Raw genomic sequence first — 25,061 nt, forward strand, 5'->3', positions numbered from 1 at the left:
TGGTTTTCATATCTTAAAAATGTTTTTTTTTTTTATTATTTTCTTCTTTTCCGTTTCTGAGTACATGTGTATGTGTACACACCTTAGTATCTGAATCCTTTCTCCAGTTCCATCTTAACACAAGCTTATATTTATTTGTTTATTCATTTATTTAAAGTTTATGTATTTCGAGAGAGAGAGAGCATGAGGAGGGGGAGGGATGGGGGCGGGGAGAGAATCCCAAGCAGGCTCTATGCTGATACCCAGAGGCTCGATCTCACGAACTGTTGGGCTCAATCTCGCAAACTGTGAGCTTATGACCTGAACCGAAATCCAGAGTCAGATGCTTCACGTACTGAGTCATCCAAGTGCCCCTACCCAAGATTACTTTTATACTCGGTGCCAACTTGATCCCATTATGTTTGGGAGAAGTAGGCATCCCTCAAACTGTTAAATTGTATGTGTGTTTCCTTAGAAACAAAAACAAGTTTAATGAGAAGCCAAAGATAGTGACTTTGGATCTTGGGTGTGTTGTGCTGAGGAGTGAGCACCTCTCCAACACCTTACCTTTTTCTTTCCCATCATCTCCTTACAGAATTAACACAGTATGAGATGTTCCAAGTTTCTTGACCTCCCTCCCCCAATTCCTATGGCGGTTATAAATGGGTATGTGCGGGGATTAGCGGTGGGAGACCTCACATGGATGAGGTTATCTTCTTCAGGAGACAGAGTAGCTGGAAAGGGCTATGAGAGCAGATGATGTGGCAGATAAAATTATAATGGCTTTTATTTGGCCTGAGTTTATTCCTGAGCAGCAGCTGAGTAGGATATTAGCCAGGGTAGGAGTAGGGGGCAGGGAGAGAGTGCTTTTCTAGACAAAGTGACCTAATTGACTCTGGGGACTAAAGTAAACATCAGAATACAGGATAGAAGGGAGAGGTCTTGCCCATTTTCCATAGGCATGGTGTTTGTGAGCCTTCTTCGTCACCCTAGTGGAGGCAAAGACATTTTAATCATCTGAATTGTGTATGTATTTTGCATCTTTAATGGTATTTAGGTTGGGATCTCAGAAGAGACACTACTGCATACATATGCATTGGGTGAGTGTAGGTCCAAAGTCCAGCCTCTTAATCCTTCAGTCGTCAAAACTTGTTGGCAACGTCTTTGGAACCAGATGAGCATGCGTGTGAGTGCTGCTGGGCTATCAGTTGATCAATTTAAAGTTAAAGCTGAAACAACTCCTGGCCAAGAATCAGCACTCATTAGCTGCATGGTAACTTCCTTTTCTGCCCTGCAGACCTACACAAGGAACCTAATGATCGGTTGTTGAATACAAGTTCTGATTAGATCAGTACTTTTAATGATTTCCCCCTCTCTCTTTAACTGTGGAGGAGGAGGACTACCTCCATTCTAGGAATATTTCTATCCAAAGAACCATTATCTTAAAATATACTTTTCCTTGGACAGCTCTATGGATGTACTCATGTTTTTAAATTTCTAGTAGTTCTTTGGAAATTTCTTATAGTTTCCCACAGCTCATTTCTGTCTAATTTTAGCATATCTTTACTCTTTCCAGATTCTTCCTTTCCTAGACTGTATTCCGAGTGCATTCTTTTTGCCGTTTCATTGTGCCCCTTGATTGGTCTCTGGCTTTGTGTTACTTTCAACCAAAGACCCTCCTCTGTGGTCTTTCCCTAACGTTTACCCTTCCTAATGTCCTCTCCAGAGTGTACCTTTAACTGCTCTCCACTTCTAAAATTGTCTAATGGACATTCATTTCATAAGAGTATTGCATTAAGTTGTCTTGCAATACTCTTCTCAGGAGAGGATAGCTTTGACAAGCCACTTTTATGGAGAAAAAGTCTTTGACGACTAAGAATGACGTTTGCCAAGATCTCTTTTGAGGAGAGGCAGTTTTATCGAAATTGTTAAAGCCTGCCTTTAAGCCAGACCACCTGGCTTTGAGTCCCTGGCCTCTGACTTCTCAGATGAGTGATCTTGGACAATTAACTGACTTCTTTTCTGTCCCAGCTTCCTAAAATGGTGGTAATAATAACACATGCCTCAGGGTGCTGGGTGGCTCAGTCAGTTCAGTGTCTGACTTCAGCTTAGGTCATGATTTCACAGTTCGTGAGTTCAAGCCCTGCATTGGGCTCTGCTGTCAGCACAGAGCCTGCTTTGGATCTTTTCTTTCTCTCTCTCTGCCCCTCCCCCGCTCTTCTGTCTTCTCTCAAAAATAAACATTAAAAAATTTTTAAAAATAATACGTGCCTCATAAAGGTGTTTGTGAGGACTGAATATGCAGAGTGCTTAAAACAGTGTCGAGAACATAGTGGTTGTACTTTGTTCTTCTGTATAATGAAGATTTTGAGACACTGCCAGATCTCTAAGTGTCTTCAAGATTAAACTCTACTTAGTATTCTAATTTCTATTAGAATATTCCTAATTCCCTATGGCCTTCACTCTCAATTTTAGATCTCAAAAAGTTTACTGTACTAGTTTATTTTTTCAGTAACCTTTTATTCTAGAAGTAATGCATGTTCACAGTAGCAATACAGAAAATGCAGGTGAAACAAATAAAAACATCACACCAGCCAGAGATCAGAGATCGCTTTGGTTAAATCTTTTGTGCACATCCTTTTTGGATGTTTTTTTATTCCTTATATGTCCATAGTGTATATTTGTGTCTGAATCAAAATGAGATGTTGTACTTTCTGTTTGGAACCTGTTTTTGCTTTTGTTTTGTAGTTAATGATCTTTACTGTTTTCATGTCAGTAAATACATATTAAAGTACTTTAAAAATAATCTTTTACAGTACTGTCACTATGTCGCCGGGCTGGTGGGAATTGGCCTTTCCCGTCTGTTCTCAGCCTCAGAGTTAGAGGACCCCCTAGTTGGTGAAGATGTAGAACGTGCCAATTCTATGGGCCTGTTTCTGCAGAAAACAAACATCATTCGTGATTATCTGGAAGACCAACGAGAAGGAAGAGAGTTTTGGCCTCAAGAGGTAACAGAGTTAGGGGATTTGGGAAAAATAATGTCAAATACTTTTCTGAACGCAAAACAAATCTTTTGGTTGCAAGTGATAGAAACATGAATCAAACTGCCTGAGACAACGGAAGAGAGTGTATAAAACAGGTTAAGATTTAGTTTGCTTCAGGGTGGACTGGCCAAATCCACAGGTTCAGTCGTGTGTGTGTGTGTGTGTGTGTGTGTGTGTGTGTGTGTGGCTTTTCCCCCTTCTTTCTATCTCTTGGACAGGCTTTCTCCCAAGTAGTAAGTGTAACAACCCATGACTCACAACTTATTAGCTTGTGAAGGCCTGCTTGGTGGGGCTTGGTTCCTGTGCCCATCCCATAATCAGCTGCTGTAGCCAGAGGGCTGAATACTTTGGCCAGACCTGGATTATCTCTGCCCAACACACATAGATGGATTCCCCCCACCCACCCCAGGAAGAAAGATGCTAAATAGACAGAAACTACAGATGTTCATTATAAGAGACCAGAGTTGATCTTTGACTCAATTTTTAAAAAATAGGGAAAGACTTGGACATTGGTTTTATTCAGAAAGAAAGCTATAAAATATTTTTCCTTATTTTTTTTTAATTTAAGTGATCTCTACACCCAATGTGGGGCTCAGACTCACGACCTCAAGATCAAGAGTCTTCTAACTGAGCCACCCAGGCACCCTGGAAAGCTAGAAAATCTTACGACTATTTCCTACATTTGCCTATTGATTTCCATAAAATGGTTTCCTAAAACCAAGTGGTTTTAAAGTGGAAAAAAAGGTGACAAAGTAGGGAAAATATTTGCAACTTATGCCGCAAATAAAAACTGCTAAAAGTTAAGACCAGTTACCCTATAGGAAAATGGACAAAGAGATGAGAACAGATCAAGGAAAGAAAGATCATTAAACAGCTGAAAAGATGATCAATCTTACTCCTAATGAGAAAAACTCACATTAAAACTACCCTGGGCTGAGACGCCGTAGTTTGTCAAGCTTCCCAGGGGACTACTGTGCAGGCAGGGTTGGGAAGCAGCTCTTATGCACCCTTCCTTTGAAACCAATCCTCAGAGAAGGGAAGCGATTCGTGTGAGGACCTACGGTGAATGAGTCAGTGGCCGCTAGAAGGGACGCCCCAGTCTCCTAGATCCCTGCCAGGGCCTGACCCACCGTATGACGCTGCTTCTCACACAAGCGCATCACCCAAGTGTGGTTCATGAGTCCCAGCTCTGCAGTCCTGCACACATTTCACTTCCCTCTTTCTGTAAAATTGAATAGTTTATACCACAGGGTGGTGGTGTGCATGAAGTGAGATAAACTGCAGCCCAGGGTGCTTAATGAATGTCAGTTCAAATAGCCTAACCCAAAAAAGATATAAAAGAATCCTGAGATACTATTTCTTGCATTGGACTGGCAGACAGTCAAAAGTTTGATAGGCCTGAATGAAGCAAGATTGGGGAACCAGGCACTCTTGTGTGGCCGGTGAGCGTATACTGGTACAGCCCTGAGGCCTGGCAGTTTGGCAAATGACTCATATGGGAGCATATGGATTCAGTGTTGTTTGTAATAGTTACAATTTATTAACAACTTGGATGTCCCTCTATACAGGACTGGTTGAATGAACCTATGGTATATTCACCCGGTGGAGCGCAAGAAGAACTATACTATTACGGAGTACTCTCCAGGCTATATTATTAAATGAAAAAAACAGGTGCACAATACCATAGTTTTGTGTTTTTGTTTTTTACTTTTTATTAAAATTTTAGTTAGTGAACATACAGTGCAGTATTGGTTTCAGTAGAATTTAGTGACTGATCACTTACCAGTACTCATCATAAGTGCCCTCCTTAGTTCCCATCACCCATCTAGCCCATCTCCCACCCACCTCCTTCCACCAACATTCCAGTTCTCAATCATTAAACGTCTCTTGTGGTTTGTTTCCTTTTTTTCCTCCTTTTCCCGTATGTTCATCTGTTTTGTCAAATTCCACATATGCGTGCAATCCTATGGTATTTGTCTTTCTCTGACTTATCTCAACAGCAGAGTTTAAATGGAAGGATAAACCAAAAGTAATAAAAGGTTTTCAGTAATCATACTGTGAATATTTTTGTTGAAATACTGAAACTATTACAGAAACTTGGTAACATAAAGTAAATAGGCAATTGTGTTCTTATCAGTCTAAGAACCAAGGTTTTTCAGTCTAAAATACAAGATACAAATAGGAAACAAGCAAAACTCCCATAATCCTGAACTGAATTGGAAATATCAGTATGAACTCATGATACAGATTCTTTAAAAAAAAAAAGTCTACCTCTGTTTAGCAACAATGACCAAACCAGTAGTAATATGTGCCTCTGGTGTTCCAATTTGCTCTTTTAATACCATTTCCCAGTATAAGGAACAGTAAGGGCAGAAAATACATAAAAGGAGCTTGAAATATACTGTCATGCCAGAAAGTAAGGGAACTATCAAAGTAAAAAGTACAGGGTAAAGAGGCACACAATCCAGTTTGAAGGGGCTTTCACTGGCCACATATGGAACACTTCGAGTACCAAAAAAGAATAAAAATGGCAATGGATTAAAACACATCAAATGTGTTTAAATAAAAATGAGCATGCACCTCTTGATGAAAGATGTTGGTGTGCTCTTTTATCAAGAGGCACGTAATGTCTGATCTTTGCCCACTTTTGATGTTAGCAATCAGGCTTCATCCCTAGTTCTGTTAATTTATTAGGGTTGCAAAATAGTATTTTTATCACAGCTTTATTGAGACAGAGTTCACTTACTATATGCAGTTCATCCTTCTAAAGATTTTAGTGTTTTTTTAGTATGTTCACAGAGTTGTGCAACAATCACAATTAATTTTAGAACATTTTCATTACCCCAGAAAGAAACCACATGCCTTCGAGCAGTCATGATCTGTTTTCCGCTGATGCCCACTCCCCAGCCCTTGGCAACCAACCATCTTCTTTCTGTCTCTGTACATTGGCCTGTTTTGGACCTTTCATATAAATGGAATCCTATAATATGTGACTGACTTCTTTCCCTTAGTGTGATGCTTTTAAGGTTCATCCAGGAGGGTAGTATGTTATCAACACATTATTCCTTCTTATAGTCAAACAATATTCACTTATATAGATATGCCACATTTCATTTGTTTATCAGTTGAGGGATATTTGGGTTGTTTCCACTTTTTGGCTTTTATTTATTTATTTTTTAAAAAATTTTTTTTTTTTTCAACGTTTTTAATTTATTTTTGGGACAGAGAGAGACAGAGCATGAACGGGGGAGGGGCAGAGAGAGAGGGAGACACAGAATCGGAAACAGGCTCCAGGCTCCGAGCCATCAGCCCAGAGCCTGACGTGGGGTTCGAACTCACGGACCGCGAGATCGTGACCTGGCTGAAGTCGGACGCTTAACCGACTGAGCCACCCAGGCGCCCCTAATTTTTTTTTTTTTTAATTTTTTTTTTTTTTTTTTTTGGCTTTTATTATTTTTTAATGTTTGTTTATTTTTGAGAGAGAGAGAAAGCAGGGGAGGGACAGAGAGAGAGGGAGACAGAGGATCTGAAGCGGGGTCTGTGCTGACAGCAGAGAGCCCGATGTGGGGCTTGAACTCATGAACCATGAGATCATGACCTGAGCTGAAGTCGGATGCTCAACCAACTCAGGTGCCCCCACTTTTTGGCTATTATTAATATGCTGTGAACATTTGTATACAAGGTTTTGAGTGGACATGTGTTTCCATTTCTCTTGCATATATATACATATAGCTTGGAGAGGAATTGCTGCTTCATACAGCTACTAACCTTTGAGGAACTGCCAGACTGTTTTCCACAGTGACTACACCCTTGTACCAGTCCTATCAGCAGTATATGAGGGTTCCAGTTTCTCCACAGCTTTGCCAACAGTTCTCACCTTTTTTTTATGTATGTGTTTAACATCTTTTTTTTATTGTGGTAAAGTTTATGTAATATAAGATTTACCATTCGAACTATTTTTTAAGTGTATAGTTCTGTACCCTTTAAACAATAACTCCCTACTTCTCCATATTATCTATCTTTTTGTATTATACCCCTCCTCGTGGGTGTGAAGTGGTTTCTCATTGTGGTTTTGATATGCAATCTGATAGCTAATGATGTGGAGCATTTCATGTGGTTGGCCATCTGTATATTTTCTTTGGAGAAATATCTATTCAGGTACTTTTTCTGAAAACTACTAAAATATTTTCAGATATTTTAATGGTATTGTTTGTTTTTATTATTGAGTTGTAAGGGTTCTTTCTATGCTCTGAATACAAGTCCCTTATCAGATACATGATTTACAAATATCTTCTCCCAGTCTGTGGGTTATCTTCTTCCTTTCTTGATGTCTTTTGGAGTGTAAAAGTTTTTAATTTTGATGAGGTCCAGTTTATCCAATTTTCTCTTTTGTATTGTGCTTATGTAAGAAACCATTGCCTAATCTAAGGTCATGAAGATTTATGCCTATATTTTCTTCTAAGAGTTTTATAGTTTTAGCTCTTAATTGAGTGCTTTGATCCATTTTGAGTTAGTTTTTGTATGTGGTGTGAGGTAGGGGTCCAGCTTATCATTTTGCACAAATGTCCAGCTGTCCCAGTACTATTTGTTGAAAAGATTGTTCTTTCCCCCATTGAATTATTTTAGCACCCCTGTTGAAAATCAGTTGACCCTAAATATGAGGGTTCATTTCAGGACTTTCAATTTTATGCCATAAAATAAGAACTTTTTAATTCTATATTTGTGCCTTCCTTTATTAGCTGGGCTGATTTTATAGGAGATATGTTCTCTCCTTTATTATTTGCTTATTGAGTGGTACAAATCACGTATGGAAGGCAGTACATATATTTGATTCTTTCCTTTACCTAGCTTTTAAGATAATTTTCTGTCACCCTCAGAAGGTGACCAATTAGTTATCTTTTGCTGTCATTATAAACTTACAGATTAAAACATATTTGGGTTTAATTGGTTGTAATTATTCTCATTATTAAAGCTTAAAATTTCCCTTCTTTGGTCGGGAATAGATTCAGGTTGGCTCTTGAGTCCTCATGTCCCTTAATAGTCTATGATAGCTTCCTTGCCATTTGATACGTGAAGATGTTCTAAACTCATTTTGTACATTTACTGTCTAAGATCTGGACTCCTCCAGCTATTCAAGAAGCTCAGGGAAGACACCTGGGCTAATGGAAAATAATAGCCAACACCACACTTGGGCAGGATAGTCATTGCTCTTGGGGTAGCCCTGTGTGTGTGTGTGTGTGTGTGTGTGTGTGTGTGTGTGTGTCTAGTTTTAAAGCTAAAATACCTTGTAATTTATATTGGTAAATTTACAAATACCTTGTAAATTTGTATTGATATTTCCAATTCAAACGCAGGACAATAGAATGGTTATATAATCGTCTCCTCTATATTATATCTCCACCTCATTTTTTCCTCATTGAGATTCATATTTCTCAGGGAAATAAGAGATGCCAGAATTAGTATATGCCATAACTACTCATCTGCTTTTTTTCCACATTACAGATCTTGCAGTCTCTGAATAGTGATACTGATGCTACTACCACCAAATATGCTTACGGAAAAGAATTCAAAAAAATTTTTTTTGCATATGATATCCTAATTCTCAGTTTTTTATGATTACATTTATATCTGAATCGTCAGATCAGATAGCCGTTACTACCGTAATATCTCCCTTTTCTCCTTTATTTTGTCTTGGTTTATGCTCACCACCAGCCTTTATGTTGATGTCTCTAACCATTTTGGTTGTCCGGAGGTCGCACTCTGGTAGATAGGAAAGAGCCATGAGAATAATAATTCTCCATGTTTATACATATTGAAGATAATTTGTGTCCTTGATATTTGAAAGTCAGTTTTTTCTAGCTATGAAGTTTTTAGCTCATAGTTTTGAGTACCTTAAATGTGTTACTCCCATTTTCTTCTGCTTTTACAGACTGGCTGTTGAAAATCTAATGATCGTTTTCTTTTCCTTGTAAGTTGCGGGTTCTTTTTCTTCGTGGTGGTTGCTCCCTAGACTTATTATCAGTGAAGAGGCCAAAAGGTGCTATCCTAATTCTGTCATCCTTTCTGCATCTGTTAGCAGGAAGTTTGGATTTTGTAAAAATGGTAGTGATGGTGGCAGCAGCATGGTTTGGGGATTTTTCCCAAATTCTCAAAAAGAGATGAAACAACTCGACAAAAAAATCCGAACAAACACCCAAAACCCAGCCCGTGGATAACCTGTACAAAGCACCCCCAGGAGCTCCAAGACAAAAGTGGGCACAGGCGAGATGCCAACGCCACAGATAGAACCTGCATGATGGAACAAGACGGGCCAAATGTCAATAATTGTTGAGGCCGGTGGATGTATACATAGGGGTTTATTAACTATTTTCTCCAAGTTCTGCAGATCTTGTACCATCATTGATCTAGTACCATCAATCTGAGTGTGTTTAAGGTGCAAATTAAGAACGGATAACAAATTTGACTTTCCATAGAATCTCCTAGTCCTCTTAGGCCAGTCATGTATTTGGGGGAGTGCATAAGGTTACAATGAGTGTCATTCTTTGGGCGGCTTAAGAGTTTTCAAAAATGGGGTGCCTGGGTGGCTCAGTTGGTTATGTGTCTGACTCTTGATTTCAGCTAAAGTCACGATCTCACAGTTTGTAAGTTTAAGCCCCACGTCGGGCTCTGTGCTGACAATATGGAGCCTGCTTGGAATTCTCTCTCTCTCTCTCTCTCTCTCTCTCTCTCTCTCTCTCTCTCTCTCCCCCCCTTCCCTGCTCTCACTTTCTCTCTCAAAATAAATAAATAAACTTAAAATTAAAAAAAAAATACTTAAAAAAAATGGTTACCAAAGATGAAAGTAAGTTTTATGTTAGCTTCAGAAACTACTTTATTTTTTTTCTGATGTTTAATTTGTGTGTGTGTGTGTGTGTGTGTGTGTGTGTGTGTGTGTGTGTGTTTGGAGAATACGAGCAGGGGAGAGGGATTGAAGGAGAGAAAGAGAGACTCTTAAGCAGGTTCCACACTCAGCACAGAGCCCGATTCGGGACTCAATCCCACGATCCTGGGATCATGACCTGAGCCGAAATCAAGAGTCAGACACTGAACCGACTGAGCCACCCGGTGCCCGTAGAGATTCCTTTAAATATTAACATTAAAAATTGTCAAATCAGTCCCACCATTGGAGTTGAAGATGTTATTTCACTTTTGAGTTACTAAGATCCAAGGAGGTAATGTTCTCATAGTACAGACTTAGCTCATTTTCCCCAAATACGATTGTTTGGCAGCATTCTGAATTCTCGGAATTGGGTACGTGATGTTAATCACTAATTACTTGGAGACCTGACCATCATCAGAATTTTACTGTTTAGCCTACAGTATTGTTGTAGCTGGTTTTGTATATATCTGGTTATTTTTTTCAGGAGTAGACTAATGCCTTCTGAATAACACGAGTTTTCTTTATCTGAAGTCATTAAAGTATTGCTGTAGTACATGCTGTACTAATCTTCCCAAAAGGACAATTTCCCAGAAACTTAACTGACTCCCAGGTTGTGATCAGACCCTGACTGATTGTCACAAATAGCCCCTGTGTGGAGCTTAAAACAGACTTGATCTTGGTGAAAGAGGAGTCCGCAGCTAAGAAAAACTTTACTGTCTATCATAGTTCTTATTCACGAAGATTCTTTCATGTTGCTTGGAAACCTTCTTCCCTTATGCACATTCTGACTTCTTTTTTAAGGTTTGGAGCAAGTATGTTAAGAAGTTGGGTGATTTTGCTAAGCCACAGAATATTGACTCAGCTGTGCAGTGCCTGAACGAACTTATAACCAATGCACTACACCACATCCCAGATGTCATCACTTACCTTTCAAGACTTAGAAACCAAAGTGTGTTTAACTTCTGTGCTATTCCACAGGTATGCAGTGCTGCTGTTCTTGTTGTAGAAGAGAGGTGGAAGCTACAGGCAGTGGTGTGGTGGTGGTGATGGGGGTGGATAGAATGCATTTACTATTTTGGTTTGCTGTATTCGGAATATGGGTCCTTAAAAAGAGGACTCTGGTCTGTTTTCTTTTGCTGGAGAAGAGGCAGTGTCTCACCATACCTCCCCTTTGCTCTATGACCACCACCCTCAGCTCAGCCTCGCTAGATCCTTATTCTCACAGTTAAATCTAGGGCTTTGGCTTAGATTTATGGGGAGTGCTGGGTAAAATGTAGGTGAAGGTGTTGTCATTACAAAGTCTTAAGCGCCTAGTTTTTGCTGTGCTTTTCCTAGACTCATGAGAACAGAACCTGGCCCTATGGACCTAGCCCCTCAATATCCTAGGAGCTTACACTTTTTAAATGCCTTACTAATTACTTTAACTCCAGTAAATGAAAGTTCTAGGATTTAACTGATTTGGAAACTCGATTTAATCTTTTAATGGCCAATCTTGAATTGTTGTTGGAGCTAAAATCTGTAGGCCTGACATAGGTTTCCGTTTATCCTAGAAATAGTACACCTTTGAGCTTGGGAACTATCCCTCCTTCCCATTTGTGCCCTACCCCCTCCTCCATGCTGGTTTTTTTCACATATGATGGTTTGTTTGTTGTAGGAAAAATAGAAAATTATTTGCAGATATTATTTTGAGATACATTTTTCAGCTCTATGACTCATTATTCTAGCATAGAAAATGTTGTATTGGCTCGTGTTTGTTTTTTCCAAATAAAAAGTTTTCATGGTCAAACCAAAGAATCATTTAAGACTGCAAAGATCACTTGAGGCTGTTGTTGAGGAAGGGAGGAGTGGGAAAGGTACAAGTTTTGATATGCTTTCTTCATGGGTACTTTTTCTTGGTCAGTTACATCTTAGCTCTTTGGCACTTTCTTATTCTATAGAAGATTTTTTTTTTTACATTTTCACAATGGTGATTGCCTATAGTACCATTTCTTTTCTTTCATGAAATGAAATGAATTAGCATTTTCTTTCGTCTCCCCCACCTAATATCTGTAGGTAATGGCCATTGCCACTTTGGCTGCCTGTTACAATAACCAGCAGGTGTTCAAAGGCGTAGTGAAGATCCGAAAAGGACAAGCAGTAACTCTAATGATGGATGCCACCAATATGCCAGCTGTCAAAGCTATAATATACCAGTATATGGAAGAGGTGGGTTTCTATTTAACTACCTGGATAATTTCTAGCTATTTTTTATAGTATTTAAATAATGTCATTGTTCAAATAGTTTATATTTGAATATTAGATGATCCTAACAACTTATTGTGTTATGGTATAAAGAGACAGGACAGGAGTTGGTCTCCTTTATTTGGAAAGTTCGTGTATGCATGAGTTACTGATTGTTCAGAGTTGCACAGCACCCTGGTGAGAGAGTATAAAGGCAGCAAGCCTTTAGGGTGGAGCTCCTAAGCAGAATCATAGGTTTTGAGCTGGAAGCTGATGTTAGAGGCCAGTCAGGCTTTTTGTTTTATGGGTGAGAAAAATGAGGCTAAGTCTTGTGGATGCAAATGCAGTATCTGACTGAGTAGATCTGGGACCCCAGTCCATCCACACTGCCTCACACCCAATCCAGTACTTTCTATGACTTCATAGGCCTCAACTGAGAAACCACAGTAGGGAATTTTGGCAAAGGAAAACCATCAAGTTGCAATGATATCTAAATTTTTTTTTCTTTTTTTATAATTCTTTTAATGTTTTTATTTATTTTTGAGAGAGAGAGTGTGCATGCAAGTGGGGGAGGGGCAGAGAGAGAGGGAGACGCAGAATCCGAAGCAGGCTCCAGGCTCTGAGCTGTCAGCACAGAGCTCGACGTGGGGATTAAACCCACAAACTGCGAGATCATGACCTGAGCTAAACTCGGATGCTTAACCATCTGAGCCACCCAGGCGCCTCGATTTCTAAATTTTCTAATGCAAATCTCATTTCAAGTACCAAAACCATCCTATAAAACAGAACATACTTGTTCAAGTCAAATATCTTTCTGTGGAGGGTATAATATATGACTAGGTTCAAAAAAGCCTTTTCTTAGAGGCTAAAACTCTAGGTCCTAGATCAGTGGTTCCTTTGGTTTTTTTTTTTTGTTTTTTTTTTTTTAATAATGTTTGTTTATTTTTGAGAGAGAGTGTGAGCAGGGAGTGGGCAGAGAGAAAGGGAGACACAGAATCAGAAGCGGGCTCCAGGCTCTGAGCTGTCAGTACAGAGCCTGATGTGGGGCCTGAACCTACAAACCACAAGATCATGACCCAAGCTGAAGTTGGATGCTTAACTGAGCCACCCAGGCGCCCTAGCAGTGGTTCTTAATTGGAGATAACTTTAGTACCCCCTTCCCTGCAGGGGACATTTGGCAATGTCTAGAGATTTTTTTTTTTTTTTTGACTGTCACACTAGGGAGCTGGGTGGCTCTGAGATCCTTAGGTATGTTCTTTTTTTTTTTTTTTTTTTTTTTACACCTTAGGTATGTTCTTACTGAAGATTGAAATACTACAGAAATACATGAAAACATAATAAGATCTTCCCCCCCCCCCTCCCCCCCAGAGGTAACTATTGCTGTCAATAGTTTTCTGCCTCCTTCCAGTCCTCTGGCTATGCCTTTACAGGGATGCACTTGGTAATAGTGGTTTCCTCTAAATAGAATTCTGCAAAAACAGTTATTTCCTCTGATTTCTATGGCATATTGCACATTCTCCTTGGAGTTACGCCCTGTCTTCTGACGAGCTTTGGACTTCAGCATTTCTACCAGAGGTACCTGTAGAAGGCGTAAGAGAAAACTAAAGAAAAATTTTTTTAATCCTAAAATTCTTTTAGTGACTTAAGTGTTCAGCCATTGACCAAAAAATTGCTCCTTATGAGATTTGGGACGGTCTGGTTCACCATATAGCCAGCACTTACTCTGAGCTTACTGTGTGCCTGGCATAGCAACCAAAAAGGTGGGTGCTATTAATATCAAGGAAACTTGAGGCTGGTGCCATGATTTGGACCCAGATCTGGCTGACTTCAGACCGTATGCTGTTCACTACAATTCTAAGGGGGTTGGATTATCCTTTCTAAATTGAGTAGTACTTTATTAGGCACTTTTTCTCTGTTTTGTATCAATTAGAATCCTTTTATGTAGTGTGTAGTTCAGAGAATATTTTAGTTTTAATACTGACCACCGATTTCAAAAAGCCATTTTTTAAAAATGTTGTTTGCTAGTTCTGTTACTATATTAACATTCAGATTTTATCTGGTGTTTTCCTTACCCATTGGAATTAAATCCTGGTTGTGATCAACAGTTTGATTTGGGGCATGGGTACCCACACTACAGCTGACTGACCTCCCCACCCCCACTGCTTTTGTAAATAACTTTTTATTAAAACACAGCCACGCCCATTCGCATATGTCTTGTCTGAGGCAGCCTCAAAATACAGTAGCAGAGTTGAGAAGCTGCAACAGAGGGTGACCCACCAAGCTGAAAAGAATTTCTGGCCCTTTAAGGAACACTGATTGAGGTCATCAGTTTTTAAAGCTACTCTGGTGAAACCCAGCGTGATTTGGAGGAAACATTAATACTTGATTTGATTCAGAAAAATCTCAAGTCTTTCAAGTCCAAAGGAATAAAATGTGATAATGGTTTTAATGTCCTCATGAATGAAATTTCAAGTTAAAACTTTTTGAAGACCGCAAGCTGTCTATTTGCTGGTGTCCAGATATTAACCCTGATCCTACTTCTCACTGACCAAGTCTGTCCTTTGCAGGAAGACTGCAAGTCTTCTGTCAGCTTGGGGAGCCTGGGTGGCTCAGTTGGTTAAGCGTCCGACTTTGGCTCAGGACATGATCTCATGGTTAGATTGAGTTCGAGCCCCACATCGGGCTCTGTGCTGACAGCTCAGATCCTGGAGCCTGCTTTGGATTCTGTGTCTCCCTCTCTCTCTGCCCCTCCCCCCCCCCCCCTCTCTCTCTCTCTCTCTCAAAAATAAACAAACATTATTTAAAAAAAAAAAAAGCTTCTCAGATTAAAAACAAAAGGTTCTGTCAGTTCCCTGGGCTTAACTGGTGGTAACAAGAATGCACTCGCAGGGGCGTGTAAAGGTCTCCTCATGGGACTCTAATGTTTAAAGGAGGAGTTAGAGGGACACTGAACCTTCCTGAGGAGGTGGGCACTGCTCTTCCACACCCTCTGTCCTCTGGAGCAGCCTCAGCTGCAAACCAGTCTGGATACCTGTCAGCTGGCGAGAAGCTTAACCAGCTATTTTGGGACAGAAACAAATACTCAGGCAAACGGACAGAAGCTGTTGTTTCCTTCTGTGCCAATGCTCACTCCTCGGTGAGGGCAACCTCTCTTAAGCGGGCACACCTTCCCATTTCACGCTACGTTGTGCTTCCTCTAGAGCATCGTCCTGCTCTCCAGGCCCTTTTTGTGCTCACAACTCACAAGTGTTGTGCAGCATCGGCGGCCCTTGGGCACTTGCTAGAGCCTCACCCCTACTCAAACCTGTTGACTCAGAATCTGCCTTTACCAAAGATCCCCAGGTGATTCCTGTGAACATAAAGTTTGAAAAGCACTGCTGGGGGCGCCTGGTGACTCGGTTGAGTGTCCGACTCTTGATTTCGGTTCAGGTCATGATCCCTGAGTCCTGCCGGCCTCACTGGTCCAGGATCCTGCTTAAGATTCTCTGTCTCCCCCTCTGCCCCTTCCCCTGTCGTGTGCTCGCTCACTCTCTCTCTGTCTCAAAACAAGAAAAGTACTGCTGTACATCCATCCTTTCCTTCTCCGCTGGCTCTGCCTTTAACCACAGGAGGAAGTACGAGATTATATGTTGTGAACTGTCTCCACTTCTCTGTCCGTCTCTCCTGTGTGAGCCTAACCCCTGCAGGTATGCACTCCTGCTCCTGCCTCTCGCCCCCTCGAGATCCGCCTCCTCTTTATCTAAAGCCCCCTCCTTTTTGGGTCCCTCCTCTAGTTTGTATTTGCACTCTGGCCACTCGGCTACAAAAAGTAAACAGATCAATACTTGGCTTGACTTTGCTCCTCTCTACCTCGTCCCCATCCTCCTCTCCCTCACAGTTAAGCTTCTCGAAGGATTCATGTACTTCATGTTATTGATTCCCATTTTTTTCTCAACCCACCTCATCCTAGCTTTTGTTCATTCCTTGTCAGAACTTTTCTTACTGAGGTGATTTAATGACCTTCTAAGGACCAGTTTTTGTTTGTTCGTTTAAAGTTTATTTATTTATCTTGAGAGAGAGAGTAGGGGCAGAAAGAGAGGAAGAGAGAGAACCCCAAGTAGGCTCTGCGTTATCAGCTCAGAGCCCAACACGGGGCTCAGTCTCCCCAACTGTGAGATCATGACCTGAGCCAAGATCAAGAGTTGGGCGCTGAGCCGACTGAGCCACCAAGACTGAGCCACCAAGGCAGTGCTCTAGTGACAAATTTTTTAAAAATTCGACACTGGATCTTTCTCACCATGAAAGCCCTTCCCTGTCTTGGCTTCTGTGCCGCTTACCTCACGTTTAACCTCTTACCCATCTGTCTCCTTCTTTGCCTTTCTGGCTCTTTATCTCCCAGAATTGTCTTCATTTTCGTTTCTTCTGGCTGCACAAAATCTTCCTGGCATTCTCTTCTATGGCCAGGCTGTTTCCTCCACCCCATGCTTTTCACTCCAGACTTGATTATTCCAGTTCAGTCCTTGGTCATAAACCTTTTTTTTTTTTTGACGTTTATTCATTTTTGAGAGAGAGAGAGAGAGAGCAAGCAGGGGAGGGTCAAAAAGAGAAGGAGACACAGAATATGAAGTAGGCTTCAGGCTCTGAGCTGTAAGTACAGAGCCCCATGTGGGGCTTGAACCCACAAACCACGAGATCATGACCTGAGCCTAAGTTGGATGCTCAACTAACTGAACGACCCAGATGCTTCTAAACCTTTTTTCTTTTTTCTTTTGGTTAATGACATTAGCTGTTCATACTTGTCAGAATTTTGTGTGCATTAGCCTTTGACCACGCAATTCTAGGACTTTACCTACACAATTAACTAGAAAATGTACAGAGACGCTGATTGTAGCATTTTGTCCTCGGTCCTTATTGGGAGGGGGTTGATTATAAATTATAGTGTGTTCACATTACGTAGGTTGTGTTTAAAAGGAATGACCTCTTTTTCTAGGTTCTGGCATTAAGAAATGTCCATAGAAGCTCCTGGCTCAGTTAAGCGTCTGACTCTTGATCTCAGCTCAAGGGTCATGAGTTCAACCCCTCATTAGGCTCCACAGTGGTCAAGGAACTTACCAAGAAAGAAAGAAAGAGAGAGAGAGAGAGAGAGAGAGAGAGAGAGAGAGAGAGAGAAGAGAGAGAGAGAGAGAGAGAGAAAGAAAGAAAGAAAGAAAGAAAGAAAGAAAGAAAGAAAGAAAGAAAGAAAGAAAGAAAGAAAGAAAGAAAAAGAAGAAGAAAGAAATATCCATAAAATATTATGTGAGTGAGACACCTAGGGGTGGCTCAGTCGGTTAAGCATACAACTTCAGCTCAGGTCATGATCTTGCAGTTCATGAATTCAAGCCCCTCGTCCGGCTCTGTGCTGACAGCTCAGAGCCTGGAGCCTGCTTCGGATTCTGTGTCTCCCTTTCTTTCTGCCCCACCCCCACTGTGTCTCTGTCTCTCTCAAAAATAAATAAACATGAAAGAAAATTTTCAAAAAAGATTAAAGAAATTATGTGAGTGAAAAAAGTCAAATTACAGCATAATATGTTTATAACTTATCTTAAAAATAGTTGTGTATAATTTCATATACACAATATAGTCATTTATACATTATATAGAACAGCCATTCTATATAGTGTATAGACTATATAATACATATATATGACCTTTTATATGTTTTTATATTGGCTTATATGCACATGGCAAGAGGTATAAAAGTAACTACACCAGTATATGATAATACTGTATTGTGTATGACATTTCATACATTTTTATCTGAGGTTATAAGGGCATAGTGAGGAAAAGTATAAAAGTAACTATACTGGCCTGTGGCTGAGGGGCAAGTAAGGGAATTTTGGCTCCTTTTTTAACTTTATTTTTGTATTGCTTGTTTTTATAAGCTTAACTCCATTATCTAAATTTTTTTTGAAAAGAAAGAGGAAATTGTAGTTTAAATGAAACCTTTTTCTTCTTCTTTCTAGAGCTATTCTTGGTATCATAATATTAGGTATCAGATATCATTAGCATATTTCTGTAGGCATTTTTTTCCCAGTGAGCTCTCTGCCCATTGTGGGGCTTGAACTCATGATCCAGAGGTCAAGAGTCACATGCTCTACTGACTGAGCCAGCCAGGCACACCTGTGGACATATTCATTTATTTTCTTGTCATACTAAATCGCAGCTGTGCCCTTTCAGTGGTGAGGTGGGAGGGTGGCAAGAATATAATCTGTCTCTGGAAAAAATACCCATTATATCGTTCAGTCGGTTAAGCGTCTGACTTCAGCTCAGGTCATGATCTCACAGTTTGTGGGTTCGAGCCCCACATTGGGCTCTGGGCTGACAGCTCGGAGCCTGAAGCCTGTTTCACATTCTGTGTCTCCCTTGCTCTCTACCCCTCTCCTGCTTGTGCGCTCTCTCTCTCTCTCTCTCTCTCTCTCTCATAAAATTAAAAAAATATTTTTTTAATACTCATTATATAATGAAAGTTTGGGGGAAAAAATTATTTAAAAAATATGCCCGCTTTGTAATCTTCCTCCTTTTTGTCTCTGGGCTCACATCATTGTCCCTTTCCCCCTCAGTCATCTCTTAACTGCTTTGTCAGCTTAGTGAGGGCCTCCTGTGTGCCAGGCTCAGTGCTGGGCTGGAGGCAGAAAGGTAAGACGTGGTGCCTTAGAGGCTCGCAGTCTAGTGAGGGAGATGCATAGACATAGATGAATTCAGTGCTAATTGATAAGGTAGGAGTCTGTGTAGGAGAGTGGCATGTGGCCCAACCTGAGAGTTCAAGGCAGGTTTTCTAAAAGACTAATACCTAAGACTTGGGCAACAGGTCAAGTTAGCCAGGTCAAGTTAGCCAGGTGAGTTAGCCAGGTGAAGGAGTGTGACAGGGGCATTCCGGGCAGAGGGAACAGTGTGAGCAAAGGGGAACAGACGCATGCAGAGCATCAGAAGTAGAAGACGACAGGGGCGCCTGGGTGGCGCAGTCGGTTAAGCGTCCGACTTCAGCCAGGTCACGATCTCACGGTCCGTGAGTTCGAGCCCCGCGTCAGGCTCTGGGCTGATGGCTCGGAGCCTGGAGCCTGTTTCTGATTCTGTGTCTCCCTCTCTCTCTGTCCCTCCCCCGTTCATGCTCTGTCTCTCTCTGTCCCAAAAATAAATAAACGTTGAAAAAAAAAAAATTAAAAAAAAAAAAAAAAAAAGAAGTAGAAGACGACAGCGGGTAGTTGTTCTAGAGTGAGAAGAGACAGGTGGGGAGCGGCAGGCGAGGCCGGAGAGGCCCAGTGGGCCCAGGTCATGGGTGGCCTCACGTTCCACATCATGGAACTCAGAGCTTATTCAGCTGGTGATAGGTAGCCACTGAGGGTGTCAGGCAGAGGTTTTTAAGTTTCTTTGGTGACAGCGTGGAGAGCAGGTGAGTGGACTTCAGGGTTCAGGCAGAAGGAGAGTCAGGAGCTCAGGTTGGAGGTTGGTGACAGCTCAGATGAGAGGCATTGAGGGCATAGCCGGCAGCAGTGGCTGTAAGCATGGAGGCGAGGCCTGGAGGCAGCAACGGTGTCAGGTCTGTGGAGGTGGAGGAGGGTGAAGGCACCGGGAAGACTCGAGGATAACTCTCTGGTGCCCTGCTTCTGCTCTCACTTTTCTTCATCTAGCCTGTTGCCCACACCACAGATTCCATCTTGTTTGGCTGTGTTCGCCCAGTCTTTGCGATATCATTTCCCCTTTTCTGTGTTGCTCTCCTCCAGCCCAAACTATGCTGACGTTACCAAGCTCCACTCTGTTCCTGGCTCTGAGGCGTTGGGGATGCGAAGACCAGGGAGGACCTGGGTGGCTCCCCAAGTATAGGCCTCCTTGCTTGCTCCCTAGGACAAGCTGTGGGATTACCGGGCCTCGGTTGACATCCTGCCTTGTTAGTGGAGTGACTTGGAGTTTTCTTTCATGTTCTCTGAATCTGTTTCCTTGTAAGAGAAACGTGGCTATAAAATACCTACCTGTTTAGGGTTATTGTAAGAAGTAGACACAGAAGATAAAGTTCCTAGGACTCCATAAGTGGCACTTAACTATTTTTTTTTCCTTTCTTTAACAGATTTATCATAGAATCCCCAGCTCAGACCCATCTTCTAGTAAAACAAGACAGATCATCTCCACCATCAGGACACAGAATCTTCCCAATTGTCAGCTGATCTCCCGAAGTCACTACTCCCCTATTTACCTGTCATTTGTCATGCTCTTGGCTGCCCTGAGCTGGCAGTATCTGAGCACCCTGTCCCAGGTCACAGAAGACTATGTTCAGACTGGAGAGCACTGATTGGGTAAGAGTGGGAGCTAACGCTCGCCGTGGAATAGACTGACCTTTCCTTCAAGGAAGGGTGTTGGTTTCCCCCTCCCCCTCCATTTCCCTCCTGCTCTAATTCCTAAGAGAACTCTGTGGACTTGGACCTTTAGAAACTGTGACACGCAGTTGAGAAGATGAGGCTAAAAGGGAAGGATAGCTCACCCTCGGCTAGCAGGTACTTGTGGGCGTGCTCACATCTGCGCAAGGTGGCCAACAGCCGGGTGCTCCTCGCTGCAGGGCAGAGGAAATGGTTGTGTATGGGGTTGCTGAGAGATCTTATTTCATGTGAGTCCTGGCTAGAATTCTAATGAAATGTATTTAATTTGAAGCAACCTCGGAATACATGTCCTAGCAGGAAGTGAATTTTTCTCGGTTTGGTTCTGATTTTTCTCATTTTGTTTTCTCTTCAGTTGATTTGAATGTGGCAGATGTCAGTGTTTGTAGCTCTAGGTGGTGGTCCCATGTTTTCTAAGAATGCAACTGTCTTCTGCACGTGAAGGCTAAGGATTCACTTCTGGGTGTTCTGGAATCGTTTCCTCATTTAAAAGGAGATTAGCTTTCCCAGAGAAACTGCAGGATTGCCTTTGGCCCCGTTGTAGAAGACTGGCCTCCAGTCAAGGCTGACTTTTTGAGAAGACACCATATGTAAAGATACGTTTGTAAAAAAGAATGGAATTACTCTGCATTTGTCAAGGGCAGTTCACTTGAAAGCCTGCAGGCACATGGCAAATAAGAAGTCAAGAGCGGAGTTAGTGATCGAGGGCCAGGGGGCCTGGCCCGCTGCTGCCCACAGAGCGGACCAGAGCGGTACCAAGAACGAGGATCCAGCTGCCTGGCCCCGGCTCCACGGCGCCCACCGGAGATGAGCAAGTGACAGCATTGCCTCACTGCCCAGCCCGTAACCTGCATTGACTCTGCCAGCCTACTCTAAAGTGGGCAGATTCTCTTAGCCGCAGCAGATTTTATTACATCCAGGGGGCTTGTGGTTGTGGTGGTTGTTGTTATTGTTTTGTCCTTTGTTTCTGTTTTTAAAAAAAATCACGTTTATACACTGAAGTTTCAACAAAGACAAAAATGTTTTCAGGTGATGGGCTGGGAAGCCGAATGTACTTAGCCTAATTCTTCTAGCATCGCTGTTTGCCTTCTTCTTTACTCCCACGCAGCCGGGGTTGGTGATGCGTTCTCACCCAGTGACTCACCGAGAATCTCAGCCTGGACCAGGGAGGACCCCTCTCTAGGGGTATTTGAAAAAGCCCCTCAAGCTGAGCAATCACTGTCGTAGGGCATTAAAGTGCTTTCTAGAAGCCATTAATGCTCTCCATGTACATAGTATATAGTCTACTCTTTTGCTGCTGTCCTTTGTGGATGGTGACTTAATCACTGAAGTTGAGGGTTTTCCCCAGCAATAATATTGGCCTTGCGTTGTTATACGCACACCCACACTGATTTTCGTCCTGTGACTGCTGCCGCCTGACACAATGGCTTAGTTTTGGTCTGTGGGAGGTGCAGTTGGTGGATTGGTTTGGGGCTCAGTCCTGGACAAACTTGTCACCACGCTGAAGCCAAAGTCCTTTGCCACCTGGAGTACAGCTGTGAGCCACACTCAACAGTAATTTCCCAAGTAATTTAAACATCGGAATTTGGTTAAAGATTCCAAGGTAGGTTGTTATAAATTTGTGCGTTGAAGTATCAGATTAGTTCTGTCCTGTGTAGAACACAGGACAACTTGGTGGAGAGCCTTGGTCGGAGGTGGATGTACCGGAAGTTTTCCTCCTGGCTCACTTGTGACCTGTGCGACTTTCTAAGCTTCTGTAAGGTTTATTAGATGACCTTCTAGGTCCCTCCCAACTGTAAAGCTGTGGAATTTTTCCTATCGCTGACTTGTGCCAAGGTCTTAGCTCTACTGTCCACTCCTGAGTGCTTTGGAAGACAATTGCCCTTCTGTTTCTCTACTTAAATTGCCACGTAAAATACAGGATACGCAGTTAAACTTGAATTGCAGACATAATAGTGTTTTTTAGTAGAATTATGTCCCCCAAATTGTATGGGACATACTTTTTTTTTTTTTTTTAATGTTTATTTTGAGAGAGCATGTGAGCGAGAGGGGGAAGGGCAGAGAGAGGAGAGAGAGAATCCCAAGAGGGTCCTGTGCTCAGTGCGCAGAGCCAGACACAGGGCTCCATCTCACAGACCTTGAGATCATGAGAGCCGAAATCAAGAGTCAGACGCTTAAACCGACTGAGCCATGCAGGTGCCCTGCACAGGATATATTTCTACTAAAAAATTACTTGATCTGAAATTCAAATCTAATTAAGCATCCTTTATTTTTGTTAAATCTGGCCACCTCACTCTGTTCCACACTTTAATTATTCATCAAATATTTAGCATCTCTGGCCCATAGTCTACTTGATTTCTACTTACAGTGGAGTATTTCTAGCTTTTCCTCAGAGGAGGATCTGACCCATCTGTATCTAAAATTCCATTATAACAGACCTGAGCAGGAACCTGCTCTCCACATTCTGGGAGCTTCTAGAGCTCCAGGTAAAGCCTGTGCAGACACACAGAGCCACCTATCTCCCTTTGGGAAAGTGCTTGGAGCAATTACCCAGAAGCCCATTCTATCAGAACCATTTCTCTGGGTCCGGCATGCACATGTGCATAGGGGAGGAGACATGGCTAGCCATTTGTTAATTCTTAGCAGCTTTGGAAGCAGAGCTCTAAGGCTGTGGTTCTCAGCCTTTAGCATCAGAGTTGCCTGAAGGTCCCAGATTGCTAGGACCATTTGTCTCTCAGGTCTGGGGAGGTACCCCAAAACTTGCATGTTAAGTTCTCAGGTGATACAAATACTGCTGCTGGACGGGAGCCCAGTTTGAGAACCACTGCTCTAAGGCCTTATTCTTCAAACTTGAGTGAACATATTGAACTACCAGGAGTCTTGTTAAGTTGCAAACGCAGACTGAGGTCTGGCCCAAATTCTCCATTTCTGACAAGCTAGGTGATGGCCATGCTTTTCAAGTGTAGCTATCTGATGTATGTGAAGAGTGGGACAGGTTCAACTGTGTGCTCAGGTGCTAAGTCTAAACTAAAATCACGCCCTTCTCCAGGGAATAAACGAAAAGGCACAGACGGTCACTTCCATCTATCAGGACAGGCACCCCAGGAAAACATGGCACCAATTGAACTGAGGTGACAGGGTGGTGGTCAGTGGGGTAATTTGAGGTTTATGAAAGAATTGACATCGATTCCAATCCTAAATAGACATTGTTTTATTTTCTAACAAAGACTCAAGCTGACCCTGAGGATGCGGTGAATTTCATTTGGGTACTTCGTTTTAGGGCAGCTCTTTCACCTTCCAGGGGGGAGGATGGGCTGCAGGTGGGCACATGGCAGACAGGATGGAAACGGGATCATTCAACTCCATTTGGAGAGCAGGTCGAATTTGTTAGAACTACATTGAGGTTATGAATGTCTTCTGATTGCAATTTTAAGAATAAAGCGATTGCAAAATTTGTGGCTTTGGTAGCCTTTGTTAAACACTTCTGAAATATGTCGGGTTTCATAAATTTTCCTTCAGTATTCACCGGGTGTAAGAGCTTATTTGATGATGCAGTTTCGGATTCCTTGTTTTTAATGTTCATTTATTTTGAGAGAGAGTGCACAAGCTGGGGAGGGGCAGAGAGAGCATCCCAACCAGGCTCTGCGCCATCAGTGCAGAGCCCGGTAAGGGGCTCGATCCCGAGAGATGAGGTCATGACCTGAGCCAAAATCAAGAGTCAGAGGCTTAGCTGACTGAGGTACCCAGGTGCCCCTCTGATTCCTAACTTGCAATTCACATCAAAAGTCACACTTGCCATGCTTCTGGAGCGAGTCTACCTCTCAGGGAAAGAAGTCACGCATTGATAGGCCAGTGGGATGGCTGCAGTTTCCCCCGTTCCCAAGAACTGGTACGCGTCTTTGCTTAGGATTCTTAACTAGGCCCATGCAAAGCCACGGTTCTTAACCAGCAGTGTAAATCAGAGACCTAGGGAACTGAGAATACGACACACAGGCTCTGCCTCCATCCCGTTCCCTGTATCGTTCCAATTTTAGTATATGTGCTGCCGAAGCGAGCACTCCATCCCGTTCCAACATTGGAGGGGACCAGGGAAAGCCGGTCCTCCACTAGGACACCTGGGTCATGGCATCACCAATACGCCATTGTTTGTGTGAATCCTCACACAGGTCACTGCTGGCCTGTAGCTGGTAAAATGCGGAGTATGGCTTTGTTCTTAGCTCTTTAAGCAGGGGCAGAGTTCATCAGGGCTTGAGGCAGTTTAGGGGATGAATTTACAGAACAGGGTGGATGAAAATGGCAGAGGCCTAAGAAGAGAGAAACTGGTTTGAAAGTGCGGCTGGGGCAGCGAGGAGTTAAAGTAGGCATTTATTTAGTTCCCCCTAATTGAGGCAAGAGACCCCCGGTTAGAGTTTCAAGGACCCCGCAGATGCAGGAAAATGTTGATTCCACGGGATAAGGACAGACAGCAGCTCCGAGTCTACAGACAGCGGGATCCCCACCAGAACACAAGGCTTC

At 42.3% G+C, this 25,061-nt stretch overlaps 1 protein-coding gene across 3 annotated transcripts in view; it reads left to right on the top strand.

Annotated features, from left to right (window-relative positions):
- The window catches only part of FDFT1 (farnesyl-diphosphate farnesyltransferase 1), a 41,684-nt gene extending 17,684 nt beyond the window's left edge, over nucleotides 1-24,000 (top strand). For 2 of the 3 annotated variants that reach the window (XM_058720858.1, XM_058720856.1), the window contains 4 exons: nucleotides 2,796-2,987; nucleotides 10,744-10,920; nucleotides 11,995-12,147; nucleotides 20,243-24,000. In XM_058720858.1, coding sequence (XP_058576841.1) covers nucleotides 2,796-2,987; nucleotides 10,744-10,920; nucleotides 11,995-12,147; nucleotides 20,243-20,464 — 744 coding nt within the window. In that variant the 3' untranslated portion in view covers nucleotides 20,465-24,000. The remainder of the gene's footprint in view (nucleotides 1-2,795; nucleotides 2,988-10,743; nucleotides 10,921-11,994; nucleotides 12,148-20,242) is intronic. The other variant, XM_058720857.1, reaches the window with a different exon arrangement.
- The last annotated feature ends 1,061 nt before the right edge of the window (nucleotides 24,001-25,061 follow it).

The sequence above is a fragment of the Neofelis nebulosa genome, chromosome 3 (genome assembly GCF_028018385.1).
Source record: "Neofelis nebulosa isolate mNeoNeb1 chromosome 3, mNeoNeb1.pri, whole genome shotgun sequence".
Lineage (NCBI taxonomy): Eukaryota > Metazoa > Chordata > Mammalia > Carnivora > Felidae > Neofelis > Neofelis nebulosa.